We start from the raw sequence: 12205 nt of genomic DNA on the forward strand, positions 1-12205 counted from the left end.
TCTGTGCTTTGGTGTTGTTTAGCAGACAGGGTCTCAGACTATACCTTAGGCTAGCTGCAGTCTTCCCGTATCAATCTCCCCAGTGCTGGACTCCAGGAATAATCCAGATGAATACAGTAACTGCAACAGTCTCAGCCAGGTCTCCTTCTCTTCTGGAGGCCAGAGCAGCTGTCCCTATCATGTTCCTGGCATGTCCCACTCTCGAAAGTCCACCTCCTCACATTAAAACCCAGAGAAACTCCGTAGCTATCCCACAGCAAGGCCCAGCTTCTGGCACGCCTGCCCAACAGGCACAACCTGCATAATTTTTACCTCTGGTCCTTTGGGTTATTTTGTGCCTTCTGCAAATAGTTCAAGACACAACCAAAGTTTTTATTTATTTTTAAGCCATACTTTCCTCACTGGAGGGCCAATGTTGTCTTTCTGCCATTGTTTTACCAGCATCTGAAAATCCCACCGAACCTTAGGCAAATTCATTTAGATTGAAACAAAAGACAGAGGTGCCTTTGATTACATTTTATTTGGTATCAGGCTGTATCATCTGTGGAAAATAGACTTCAGCTCGGTCACTCTGACTCCAAGGGCCAGCATCTTCTGAAGATAGCAGTTTTCAGTTTTATTTTTTGAATTCTATTTGTGTGTATACCTTGGTGATGTCATTGTACCTGCCTTCAGGGGCCTGGTAGTTAGAGATTGGTGGCGTGTGATGTGGCCCTTCTTTCTCAAAGGGAAATAGGCTGCAGTCCCGCTTCACGGCCTCGGCATAGAGCTCTGGAGACTCAAGCTTCAGTTCCCGAAGTGCTTCCTGCTGGGCTTCCAGCATGGCTCGGATGGCGTCCCTCTCTGCCTCATGCTCCTGCTTCTTGTACAGTGCCCACCTCTTCAGCAAGAGAGCTCTCTGCTCACTCTCCTCGGAAGAATGCTCTTCCTGAAGTCGCTGTCTGTGAAAACACAAGTCTAGAGTCGTGAGGCTGAGCAGTACTGACCCTGCAGCAGAGGGACCCTTGTGACCGCACACGACTTACTGACCCTGCAGCAGAGGGACCCTTGTGACCGCACACGACTTACTGACCCTGCAGCAGAGGGACTCTTGTGACCACACATGACTTTATTGCCTACTAGCAGGTACTGCCTCGGAACAACCAGGGCTCAGGAAAATAGTAAATTTGGGGGTAAATTAAGAATGTAAAGGCTGGAGAGATGACTCAGAGGTTAAGAGCATTTTCTGTTCTTAGAGACCAGAATTTCTTTGGCAGCCCCAGAATTAAGTGGCTTACAGCTGCTTATAACTCCATTTCTAGAGGATCTGCTGCCCTCTTCTGGCCACTAAGGGACCTGCAGTCACATGAACATAAAACACACATACGTACACATGAATAAAAATATATCTTAAAAAAAAAGAAAGAAGAACACAGTGTAGGACATGGAAGCAGCTGTTGTCCACCAGCAGAAAGAGCACACTCTGAGAGAACTATGATACCACTGTTTCTTCCCCAGGCAAAGCCTCCTTTTGGTGAAACAAAAACCAAAATCTCAGAGACAAGTGCCCATTTGGTCCTAGAAGCCCACAAAGCACCAGTGCGTCTCAACTTTTTCAGGAAAGCGTGAGCTACCTGCTAAACTTGCAACACACACCAACTATAAACATTTGTAGGTGAGGCTCTGAGTTTTCTATAGTGCAGGCAGGTTGAGAGTGAGCCAGTGCCTATATCATAAGTGACAGTCAACATTCATGGACATGAACAACAGGACCCCTGGAGCAAAGCTGATCCAAACTCCCTTGAGTGTCTGTCTCCAAATCCCCCAAACCACAATCAAGACGAAAAGGACTCCCACCTGGGCCAAGTCGGCCTGACTCACCTGTTCCCAACAGAGAAGAACTTCAGTCAGAACTACTTGAGGGAATTCCTTTGCATTAAGGATGTCAACCCAGATGAGAACCTTTACCTTGATTTATCCAAGAACCGCACAGGGGTGATAAAATCTTCAATGGGAATTAGTTCTTGGGTGGCCTTTTCCAGTTTTCGAATCCTCCTTTTCAAGCGATCCTTTGCTGCTTGGTCCTTTTTAGGGTCTACCTTCTTCTTCTTCCGTAGTGGTTCTGCTCTAGTGGATAGGAAAAAAACATTCAGTGCTTCCATTTCAACCTCAGGATGGACACGATGCTGAATAAAGTGCCTCACACGTGTACCAGATGCCCTGAGAAGGAGGTGTCCACAGTCCTGACTCCAGGAGCCTAGTGACCGGTTTTAGCCCATTGTTTTTGTGAGGTCTGTAGGGATCCTATCAACTCTAGGAAGCAGCAGGAAACTACAGGGACTTATTAAGGGGAGGTGTTAATTTTTCTTTTAAAGACACATTCCCACATAGCCCTGACTTGCCCTCAGACTCTGATCCTACTGTCTCTACCTCCTGACTGCCAGGCTCGTCATTTTCTACCACTCCTGATATTATGGTGCTCAAGATTAAACTGAAGGCTTTGTGCATGCGAGGCAAGGAACTGGGCTACATTCTTAGCTTGGAAGTTGTCAGTTTGTGCTGCAGGGATACCTTGAAACCTCCTGAGAAGTGAACTTACTGAACTAAAATCTACTTACTGAAATTGATAAAAAGCTCATTCACATTTTAAATGAATTTGTGTTTTAAAATATGCTCTAAGAGGCCGGGCGTTGGTGGCGCACGCCTTTAATCCCAGCACTCGGGAGGCAGAGGCAGGTGGATCTCTGTGAGTTCGAGACCAGCCTGGTCTACAGAGCTAGTTCCAGGACAGGCTCCAAAGCCACAGAGAAACCCTGTCTGGAAAAACCAAAAAAAAAAAAAAAATATGCTCTAAGAGCTGGACGGTGGTGGCGCACGCCTTTAATCCCAGCACTCGGGAGGCAGAGGCAGGCGGATCTCTGGGAGCTCGAGTCCAGCCTGGTCTACAAGAGCTAGTTCCGGGACGGGCACCAAAGCTACAGAGAAACCCTGTCTCGAAAAACCAAAAAAAAAAAAAAATGATCTAAGAATTAAAGAGAGCTGGGTAGTGGTGGCGCACGCCTTTAATCCCAGCACTCAGGCAGAGACAGGTGGCAGGTGGATCTCTGTGAGTTCAAGGCCAGCCTGGTTTACAGGTTAAGTAGAGAAACCCTGTCTCGGAAAACCAAAAGGAAAAAAAAAAAAAAGAATAAAAGAGGATAGTAAAAGTGACTGGCCATGTCTTTATTCACTTCTCAGAATTTGTTACCAATTTCTGGAGTATTAAGATGACTTAATCACTTAAGTGATTAAGACTTGCTGCTCACTCTTGGTTCCCAGCACTCACATGGTGGCTTATAACCACCATTAATTCCAGCTCCAAGGGGTCTGGCACCTTCTTCTGGCCTTTGTGGGCATCAGACATGTACACCCATACATACAGACATAACACATTAAAAAAAATTCCATGCCCTGAAGCCGGCAATTATCTGGTTTGCTTTTAGGAACACATCTCTAAGACATAATTTGCCACTAGGAATAAACAAATCTGGGGTTGGAGAGATGGCCCAGAAGTTAAGAGTGCTTGCTGCTTTTGAAGACTGGAGTTTGGTTCCCAGTGCCCACATCAGGGGCTCACAGATGCCTGTAACTCTAGGGAGGGTATCTGTAACTCCGTCTGGCCTCTGAGGGCACCTGAAAACATGTGTGTATACATATGACTGGTACATACACATAAATAAAAGGAAACATAAAAAAAAATCAGCAAACCCTTTAGCATTAAAATCAACTAAATCAAGTCCCAAGAAAGCATCCAAAGTACCCAGAGGAACTATTTTTAGTCTTTGAACCTTCTGCCCACTCAGAATCAGAATGAGCAGGAAAGAGCATGGAAAGAGATACAGAAGTTAAGATGTGTCCTTTAACACACACAAGACTCCTCAAAGTTAACTGCTATTATTTAAACTACTTTACTACACATAAGCAATACATATATATGCTATTATAGTACAGTGTGTTGAAAGGACACAGGCATCTACCTATATTTAACTATAGACGGATCTGCTAACCAAAGATTGGGCAGTCTTACTTTGTTTTGGTCACATGCATACATATGTTTCTCACACCCCAAGAGATAAGGGTCATGTTGAATTTTACCTCATGGGGATGAGTTCCCAGAAGGACAGCAAGGAAGCTCTTTGGTGGGTGTGTCTGGTCTGTGTCTGGCAGATTCCAGGGATCCTGAAGGAAAGAAGGCTATCTATAAAGATCTGACCGGGGAAAGAGAAGGCACATACACATAACCACAGGGCTCTCCAAAACCTGGAAGGCAGCTGTATTTTTTTTTTTCCAGACAAAAGTCTCCGTAATTCTGGCTATCCTGGAACTTGAGGCAATTCTCTTGCCTAGGCTAATCCACCATATCTAGCTCACTTGTATTAGGCCAGCAAGATCAAAGTGAGGACTTTTCAAAACTCCGTTTCGCCCCTACTTGCTCCAGAAGGAATTTTTTTTTAAGTAGGGTCTAATACAGCCTGGTTTTTACGCGGGCTGTGCAGCTGTAGATGACCTTGAATTTCTGACCAAGCACTACCTACACAGGCGTGGAATTGCAGGCGTGTGCCGCCACGCCCAAGATTTTTGTGGCGCTAGGTTGGCGCTTTAAGGCTCCAGACTCGGTAGGCAAGAAGTCTGTCTACTGAGCTATATTCCCAGCTCGGATTTTCATTCGCAACAGACGCGAGCAGCTCAGCCCTGAAATAATCTGCGAGCACCACAGCTGCGCCAGTGCAGAGCCCGCGCACGCGCCCTGGCCACTTCGCCACCCGTGTCGGCACTCACCAGCTCCGCGGCCGCAGAGCTCGCGCAGCACACAGCATCGCAGCGGTAGCCATAGCTTTTCACGCCACCCGCCGGCGGGCAGCTTCCGGCAGCGCGCCCCTGGGCGGTCCGAACTGTTGTACCGAGTAGAGTCAGACAGGCCGCGGCCCGGAACTCGCCGGTCCGCGATTCGGAGAGGCGGGCTCACCCTGGCCCCGCCCCCGACGCAGCCCCGCCCCCGGCAAGCGCGCCTCTCTCCCTGCGGCTGCCGTTCCGCCTCCTGCTGGTGCTGCTGTACAGCCTGCAGTCTTGCCCAAGTGTCTCTTGTGCCTATGTGGCTGCTTTCTGCTCCGCCTGTCCTATGTGTTCACGTCTATGCAAACGCCCCAATAAAACGCGCCCGTCTCGTCCCTTGTATCCCTCCACCAGACTAGCTCTTTTCTGCATCCATTCGAGCCCAGGACCACTGCTGTCTGCCGCTAGCTGCATGCTGGCGCCGGCCCGGATGCAGCTCAAGAGATGCCCAATAGCGCGTGTTGAGGGATGACGGAAGCTAGTTACTAAAGTGGACTCGGAGCCGCGGAGGTATAGAGATCTGGACACTACCCTGGCCCCGCATCGTCGGGCGGCATCTTGAACCTCTGCCCAACCCGTTCACACCGAGCCTCACCAGCGACCGCGCCTGTATCAGACCCAAAGCGGAGTAGCCCAGCGCTCCCCCTGCCTGCCAAAGAGCCGAGGCGGGCCCGTCCGCGTAGGGAGCGGTTTCCCGCCGGGGCGATTTGGCAGGTGCGCGCCGTGACTTCCGGCGTTGCCCCGGAGCCGCCGGAGGAGGAGCGGCGCAGGGGATGCGGCTGTGGCGGCGGCGGCGGCGGCCGAGCGCAGGAGGCGGCTGTGGCGACGGCTGGGGGCGCGGGCCGGCGATGGCGCGGCGGCGCTGAGGGCAAGGGTGGGCGGCGGCCGGAGGGCGGGCGGCGCGGGAGGAAGCGGCTGCGGCTCCATGGCCCAGGCGCGCTGAGGGACACGGTTCTGGCCTCAGCCCGGCGGCGGCCGAACAATGAAGCTCTTGAAGCCAACCTGGGTCAACCACAATGGTGAGTGCGCGCTGGAGTCGTGGGCGGCCGAGCTTGCATCGGGGTGGGGTCTGGAGTTGGCTTGCGGCGCGCGCAAGCCCTGCCTGCCTTGCCCGGACGCCGGTGCCGGGTGCTGGAGCTGCAGAGCGGGCGGGAGCAGACTTTGTCCTCGGCTCCGGGATACCGGCGAGCCCGGGCACGTGCTTCGGGCTGGTTGCGGCCAAGTCCGCCTTCGCCCCAGGCATGGCGCTGAGTCCTGCGCCGCCCACCCCTAGTCTGGAGTGCCTGGCGCCTGGCTTCTGAGAGCCAGCCTGGGTACCGGCCTGGTGCTGCCACCCGGCTTCACCGTCCAATGTGTGCTCGGATGGTTGTAGTGAGTATGAAACTGGGGCGACATCCCCCTTGTGGCCTTTCGGTGGCCTTTTGGAGATATAGACTCTGCATGAGAGACTGACTACACTACCGCTTCTGAGGCCTGGAGCTGATGACAGTGCCCCCACTCGGGCTCTTGCGGTCCTGGGAAGGACCTGGGCGCAGGGTCCTTTGGAGGGCCACGAAGGAACCACATTTAATGCAGGGTCGGGGCTTCAGCGTGACTAAGATCGGGGCCCGTAGTGCACAGGTTATTCTAGGAGACGAGCGACTTTGGATGTGTGGTAGTGACTTTAAAGAACGGGCCACACATCCTGGTCGAGGTGGCTGATGCAAAGCAGCCGGTGGCATCCAGCTTTGTGGAGAACTACTTGCCCTGCCTAGCGGAGAAGAGCTAGAGCCCTCCGCCAGCTGTTAGTACTTAGTCTCTGGAAGCACCCGAAGGACGCAGTGGGAAGCGGCCACTCTCTACCCAAAGCGAGAAGAGTCCCCCCCATACTGTCTTAGTTCCTCCTTTCTACTTTATAGTACATCTAGAGGGAGCTACAGTTTTTTTTTCTTTTTGTAAAGCAAGAGGAGTAGATGCATATTTCTTTTTTAAAAACCCACGTGGTCTTTTCATTTTGTATTTGGTTCGGGAAGCTTTTCACTCCTACAGCCTTGACATCTGCTTTTTGGGTCACAAGCAAGGAGAGTGGTGCTCTGCACTTCACAGTATCATTATGAAGTTCATCTAAGAACAGAGACATTAAAGTTCTTAGCCTAGAAAGCGCATTAGAGATCTAAGTGAAGGGGAGTGGAAAGAATATTACCAAAATACATTGTATGATTTTTTAAATTAAAAATATTGAAGCGATAATGTTTATTAGTGATAAAAATGTTGAGACTTAAGCAAATTTCTGTTCTTTTTTTTTTTTTTTAACAGAACTTGCCTCAAGTTTACTTGTAAAAACAGCATAAGGTCCTGAACATCTGCAAATACTGTGTAGGTGTTCACACCAGTCCATCTGTCTTCACACTGGCAGACTGCAACCTTTTTTATGGGGCCTTCACAGGGGCCTGGGCACCTTTGGAAGCCTGAGCTGCAGCTGAGGCCTCTACCTTGGCTTGAACCTTGGGCTTTGTTTTTTGGAGCCTACGACCCCTGGCCATGTAGCTTCTAATCTGCTTCCCAAGCTTGGGGTGAGCAATTAAAGCCAGGCGGGTGAGTTTGTGGCTGGGGCCCTTTGGCACCTTGGACTTCACCACCCGGGGCTTCACCAGGGCCTTGATGGCCTCCACACGTATGCTCATGGCCTTTGCATTATTTGCCTGCATCTTCTTCAGGCCTTTCTTGTTGTGCTTCTTGGCAAAGCGCATGTTCCTCAGGAACTTGGGGTCAACCCCCTTGAGAGATTTGTATCTTTGTGACCGGGGTTTCTTGATGCCGTTTCTGTGCCATTTCCGGGACTGGTTGTGTGTGGTGTGGTTCTTGGACTTGGCCATGGCTGGACGATAATCGGCCGCTCCCGAAGCGCCTGCGACCGGAAGAGAAAGAGAGAAATTTCTGTTCTTTTAAAATCTAAAGGCACCCTCCCTCTCAGTTGCCTCTGTCTTGGAGAGGATGCTGTTGTGAGTCACTACTAAGCCGGCCTTTAAAGATGGCAGTGGTAGTGGAAGCTGCTTGCTAGCCAGACCCTGAATGGTAGTAGATAGTAAAGCCAATTTCCTTTGAACGAAGGGCCCCACTGCATTGGAGGCGATGCATGCTTGTACTTCCTGTCTTTCTTATTTAGCCGTATAGTTTCCTGCCTCTCTATACAGCATGAACATACTTTTCTCTGGGATCTGAGAGTTCAGAGAGGGGAGGAAAAGAGAGCTGAAGGTTTTCCAAAAGATGGCAGGGTATCCATTTGGACAAGGTAGCTTGAAGAGGTTAAAGGCAGAGAAAGAAGTGTTTGTTGGTCTTCATTTTTGTGGTCCAGTACTAGAGAAACCTCTCACATAGGATTTCTCAGCCCCAGCATGATGGATGTTTTCGTCACACAACTGTCTCAAGGGCTATCCTATGTATTGTGTGATCCTTACTTAGATGTCAGCGTTGTCCACCGCCATAACTTGCCCTTAACCAAAAATATCTGACATTCCTGATGTCCACCTTTTAGCCCAGATCACCTCCACTTGAGATGTTCTGGCCTATGGTTATTAGCATGTTAGTAAATCTTGACATTGTCATTTTGCGGTGAATTTTGCCTTGGATGTGGATTTAGACACAATTCAAGATAATATCGTTTACTAGTTAAAGATTCTTTAAATTTACTAATTCTAGGCTTTGGTAAAAGCATGTAAAAAAGACATATTTCTTCAGCTTGTACTCTATATAAATGATTGCCCCTAATGTATGATGTAAAATAACAGTATCTATTGTTTATATTGATGTTAAATGTAGTACACTTTACACGAATACAGTTTTGAGATGTAATCCTATTGACTTTATTTATTTATTTATTTATTTATTTATTTATTTTTGAGACAAGGTAGCCCTGACTATTCTAGAACTCACAGAGCTTCTCCTGCTTCTGTCTTTCAAGTGCTGAGATTAAAGGCATGCACAATCATATTTTGCCATTTAGTTTACTTTAATCATGGCCAAAATAAGCTTCATTTCTGAATAAGGTTAAGATTATGTATTGGGCTGGGTGGTGGTGGCACACGCCTTTAATCTGGGAGACAGAGGCAGGTAGATCTCTGAGTTCGAGGCCAGTTCCAGGACAAGGCTCCAAAGCTACAGTGAAACCCTGTCTTGAAAATTCCCCCCTCCTCCAAAAAAAGAATTATGTATTGGGTGCTAATTGTGGCACACATCTATAATTATAGTTTTTTGGGGAGGCTGAGGCAGAAGAGAGTTAAAGAAGGGATTATCTCCACGTGTGCATACACTATGTAGATGAGTTGTTCTTGGACAGTCAGGATCAAAGTCCCAAGCATCTAGGAGACACAGAGACTACTGAAGAAGGTAAACTAAGGAGGGAAAGAAGATGTGCCTGGGGGATGGGTGGAGCTGTGACTTTGTTTTTTGGGATTGAGTAGGGGAGTGTTGAAGTTTGAGGGATTTGGACTTCTAGCCTGTGTCTTATGAAGTCCTTGTAGGACTTAGAAGGTGATCTCCAGATCTTGGTAAGATGTGCTGAGAGAGGGACGAAAGATCAGGGGTGACGAGATGAGAAAGATGGTGAGGCAATGTAGATACCTCAGTGTAGGAAGAATTAATGGGATTTAGCCATTATATGCATGTAAGGTAGATTCATATCATTTTTTGAGCTCATTTCTTAAGTGTTCTGGAGAAAGACTCCAGATAAGAGATGGGCACTAGGCAGTGGTGTCTTTTGTGTGTTTGTGTAGGTGCACAGGTATGTGCCAGTGCATATGATGGCACACATTTGGAGGCTGGGAGGATGTCAAGCATACTGCTTTATCACCACTCTGTTGCTTACATCCCTGAGCAACTCTGAGTTGCTCTGAGTCTAGAGCTACTCTGTCAGCCCATCACTCCCAAGCTGGAGTTACAGGTGGATGAGTGGACGTTTTAGGTTTTTAGATGGGTGCTGGGGATTTGAATTTAGGTCCTCATGTTTGTGTAGCAAACTCTTTACTCACTGAGCCATTTCCTGAGACCCCCAGTGGGAATTCTCTCAGACATTTATTTGTATGTTTGTGAGCATGTGCTACTTATTACTTGTATGTTTGTGAGCGTGTGCATGCACATGTATGTAGGAAGTCAATGTGGAGTTTCTTCTGCTGCCCTCTCCCTTTTTGAGACAGTGTTTCTTACTGAACTGGAGCTCATCCTTTAGGCTTAGACTGACTAGCCAGTGACCCCCGCAAGACACTCCTGTCTTTGCCTCCCAAGTGCAGGGATTACTGGTGTGGTGTGACACCTGGCTTTTTATGTAGGTACCAGTGACAGAAGGTATCAGGTATTTAATGTAGGTATCAGGCCCTTGTGCTGGTATGGCAAGCACCTTACCAACTGAGCCCCTGCTTCTAGCCTCTTAAACATTTATTGAGCCGGGCGGTGGTGGCGCACACCTTTAATCCCAGCACTCGGGAGGCAGAGGCAGGCGGATCTCTGTGAGTTCGAGTCCAGCCTGGTCTACAAGAGCTAGTTCCAGGACAGGCACCAAAGCTACAGAGAAACCCTGTCTCGAAAAACAAAACAAAACATTTATTGAAATAACTGTATACGTGGCTTTTGACTGTAAACCCAGCACCAAGGAGGCAGGAGGATTGCAATGAGTTTGATGCCAGCCTTGGTTTAAGATTGAGATCCTTTCTCGTGTGTGTGTTTTTCATTTTAGAATTCTAATCTAATAAGTGGCTGAAAATATACTTTAAACTTTATGAGGAGATTCATAGTTATACAGCTGGGAGGCATACCTTGGGTAGTCAATGGAGGACCTGGTGTTATTGTCCCAATCTTGGGTCTTGTGGTTGTCCATGGAAAGGTTGCATACTGTGTCTGCCTTGACCCTGCAAGTTACCTAGATGTTGCTAGTGTAACCTAGTTACTTTCAGTATTTGCTTATAGACTTGGAGAGACCTAGCAAATGACACAGAGCTGGACTCAGCCCTGGGGACTAAAAATGGATGCAAGCACATTTTATGTTTTCAATAAGATCAGCAACATCACCCAGAGGACTGGGTGGGGCTGTTAAATAGTGGGAAGGGGTACTGCTGATCCTCTGGCCTGTTCTCTTCTTTGCTAACAGAAACCCAGGATTCCTTTGTTTTCTGCCCGACTTTTTCTGCAGGACAATCTCTAGGTAGGGGCATGTGTGTTGATGCTCCTAACCTGGTACACCTGCGAGTTCTAAGGACTTTTAAAATTACTACCATGTAATACTTCTAGCTAGCAAGATATTTGCTGGAGTCTTTTGCATTCCAACTTCTTCTGCAGACTTCACTGGGTCTGAATGTGGCAGCCAGTTTGTAACCAAAAGGACAGGCTCAAACTGAGGTTGACGAGAGGAAGATGGAGGGACTTAACTTGATAAATTACATTAATAAACTCAGAAGAAGTAGACCTATTCCAGGACTTGTCATGTGAGCTAGTGAAACACTCTTTTTTTTTTTTTTTTTTTTTTTGGTTTTTTGAGACAGGGTTTCTCTGTGGTTTTGGAGCCTGTCCTGGAACTAGCTCTTGTAGACCAGGCTGGTCTCGAACTCACAGAGATCCGCCTGCCTCTGCCTCCCAAGTGCTGGGATTAAAGGCGTGCGCCACCACCGCCCGGCTAGTGAAACACTCTTAAGATTTGGAGTAACTTGCATCAGACAGAAAACATGTAGCAGTACAAACTGGCTGAGTTTTGCAGCCTTCTCCAAGATGATAGTAAAGATGAAGGAAATGAGTTGGTAATCCTACCTAGACCAGATCAGGATTCTTCTTTCTGCCTTGCTAAGTAATGGTCTTGTGCTGGTTCTGACCACCTCTGTCTTCCTGGAGAGCTTGGAAACCATTTTCTTCTTCAGAAGGACAGCTTTCAGACACTAAGTGGCACTTGGTACAAGGAATATTATGCTTGGAGGTCACTGTTCTGTGGCTATTTTTGTAGTCGCTTGGTACCTTGGTACTTCCGACCTAGATTTCATTTGAGTTGCTTGGAGAAACTTCTCTAGCATTTGGTTTTTGAGAACTGTCTAGTCATGGAGAAATCAAAGCTGTTTTCTGGGAGGAGGAGGAGGGAGGACTGTAGTGATATTTCACTTGTATTTTAATAAATAAAGCTTGCCTGAAGATCAGAGAGTAAAACAGCACTGATCAGCCTTACAGACCAAGCAGTGGTGATACATACCTTTAATTTAATCCCAGGAGCCACACTAGTTTGCCATAGAAACTGGATGGTAGTGGTACACGCCTTTAATCCCAGCGCTAGAGAGGAATATAAGATGGGAGGAGACAGCTCTCACACACAGTCTCATTCTGAGATTGCTGGAGGCAGAATAGC

General features: G+C 48.0%; 2 protein-coding genes across 2 annotated transcripts in view; one reads left to right on the plus strand and one right to left on the minus strand.

Moving 5' to 3' along the window:
* Positions 1-501: 501 nt before the first annotated feature.
* Mrpl40 (mitochondrial ribosomal protein L40) lies at positions 502-5355 on the minus strand. Its single transcript, XM_041677934.1, has 4 exons — positions 4798-5355; positions 4114-4197; positions 1948-2106; positions 502-941 (listed from the first exon to the last, which is right to left on the minus strand). Exons 1-4 carry the CDS (start codon positions 4848-4850, stop codon positions 617-619), a joined length of 621 nt encoding a protein of 206 aa, XP_041533868.1. The 5' UTR covers positions 4851-5355; the 3' UTR covers positions 502-616.
* A 205-nt stretch (positions 5356-5560) lies between these two features.
* LOC121464852 (protein HIRA) overlaps positions 5561-12205 on the plus strand; it is a 98204-nt gene continuing 91559 nt past the window's right edge. The window contains exon 1 of the mRNA XM_041677931.1: positions 5561-5870. Within this exon, the coding sequence (XP_041533865.1) occupies positions 5834-5870 (37 nt within the window). The 5' untranslated portion in view covers positions 5561-5833. The remainder of the gene's footprint in view (positions 5871-12205) is intronic.

Source organism: Microtus oregoni, unplaced genomic scaffold, assembly GCF_018167655.1.
Source record: "Microtus oregoni isolate MIOR12 unplaced genomic scaffold, Mior012 000029F_ref0000214, whole genome shotgun sequence".
Classification (NCBI taxonomy): Eukaryota; Metazoa; Chordata; class Mammalia; order Rodentia; family Cricetidae; genus Microtus; species Microtus oregoni.

Bases quoted from the DNA above. Each gene is read 5' to 3' on its own strand.
- Mrpl40 (XM_041677934.1), bottom strand. From the start codon at position 4,850: ATGGCTACCGCTGCGATGCTGTGTGCTGCGCGAGCTCTGCGGCCGCGG. The intron at 4,198-4,797 runs GTGAGTGCCGAC...TCTTTCCTTCAG, and splicing joins GCTCTGCGGCCGCGGAGCTG to GATCCCTGGAATCTGCCAGA. The intron at 942-1,947 runs GTAAAGGTTCTC...GTGTTTTCACAG, and splicing joins CGGTTCTTGGATAAATCAAG to ACAGCGACTTCAGGAAGAGC.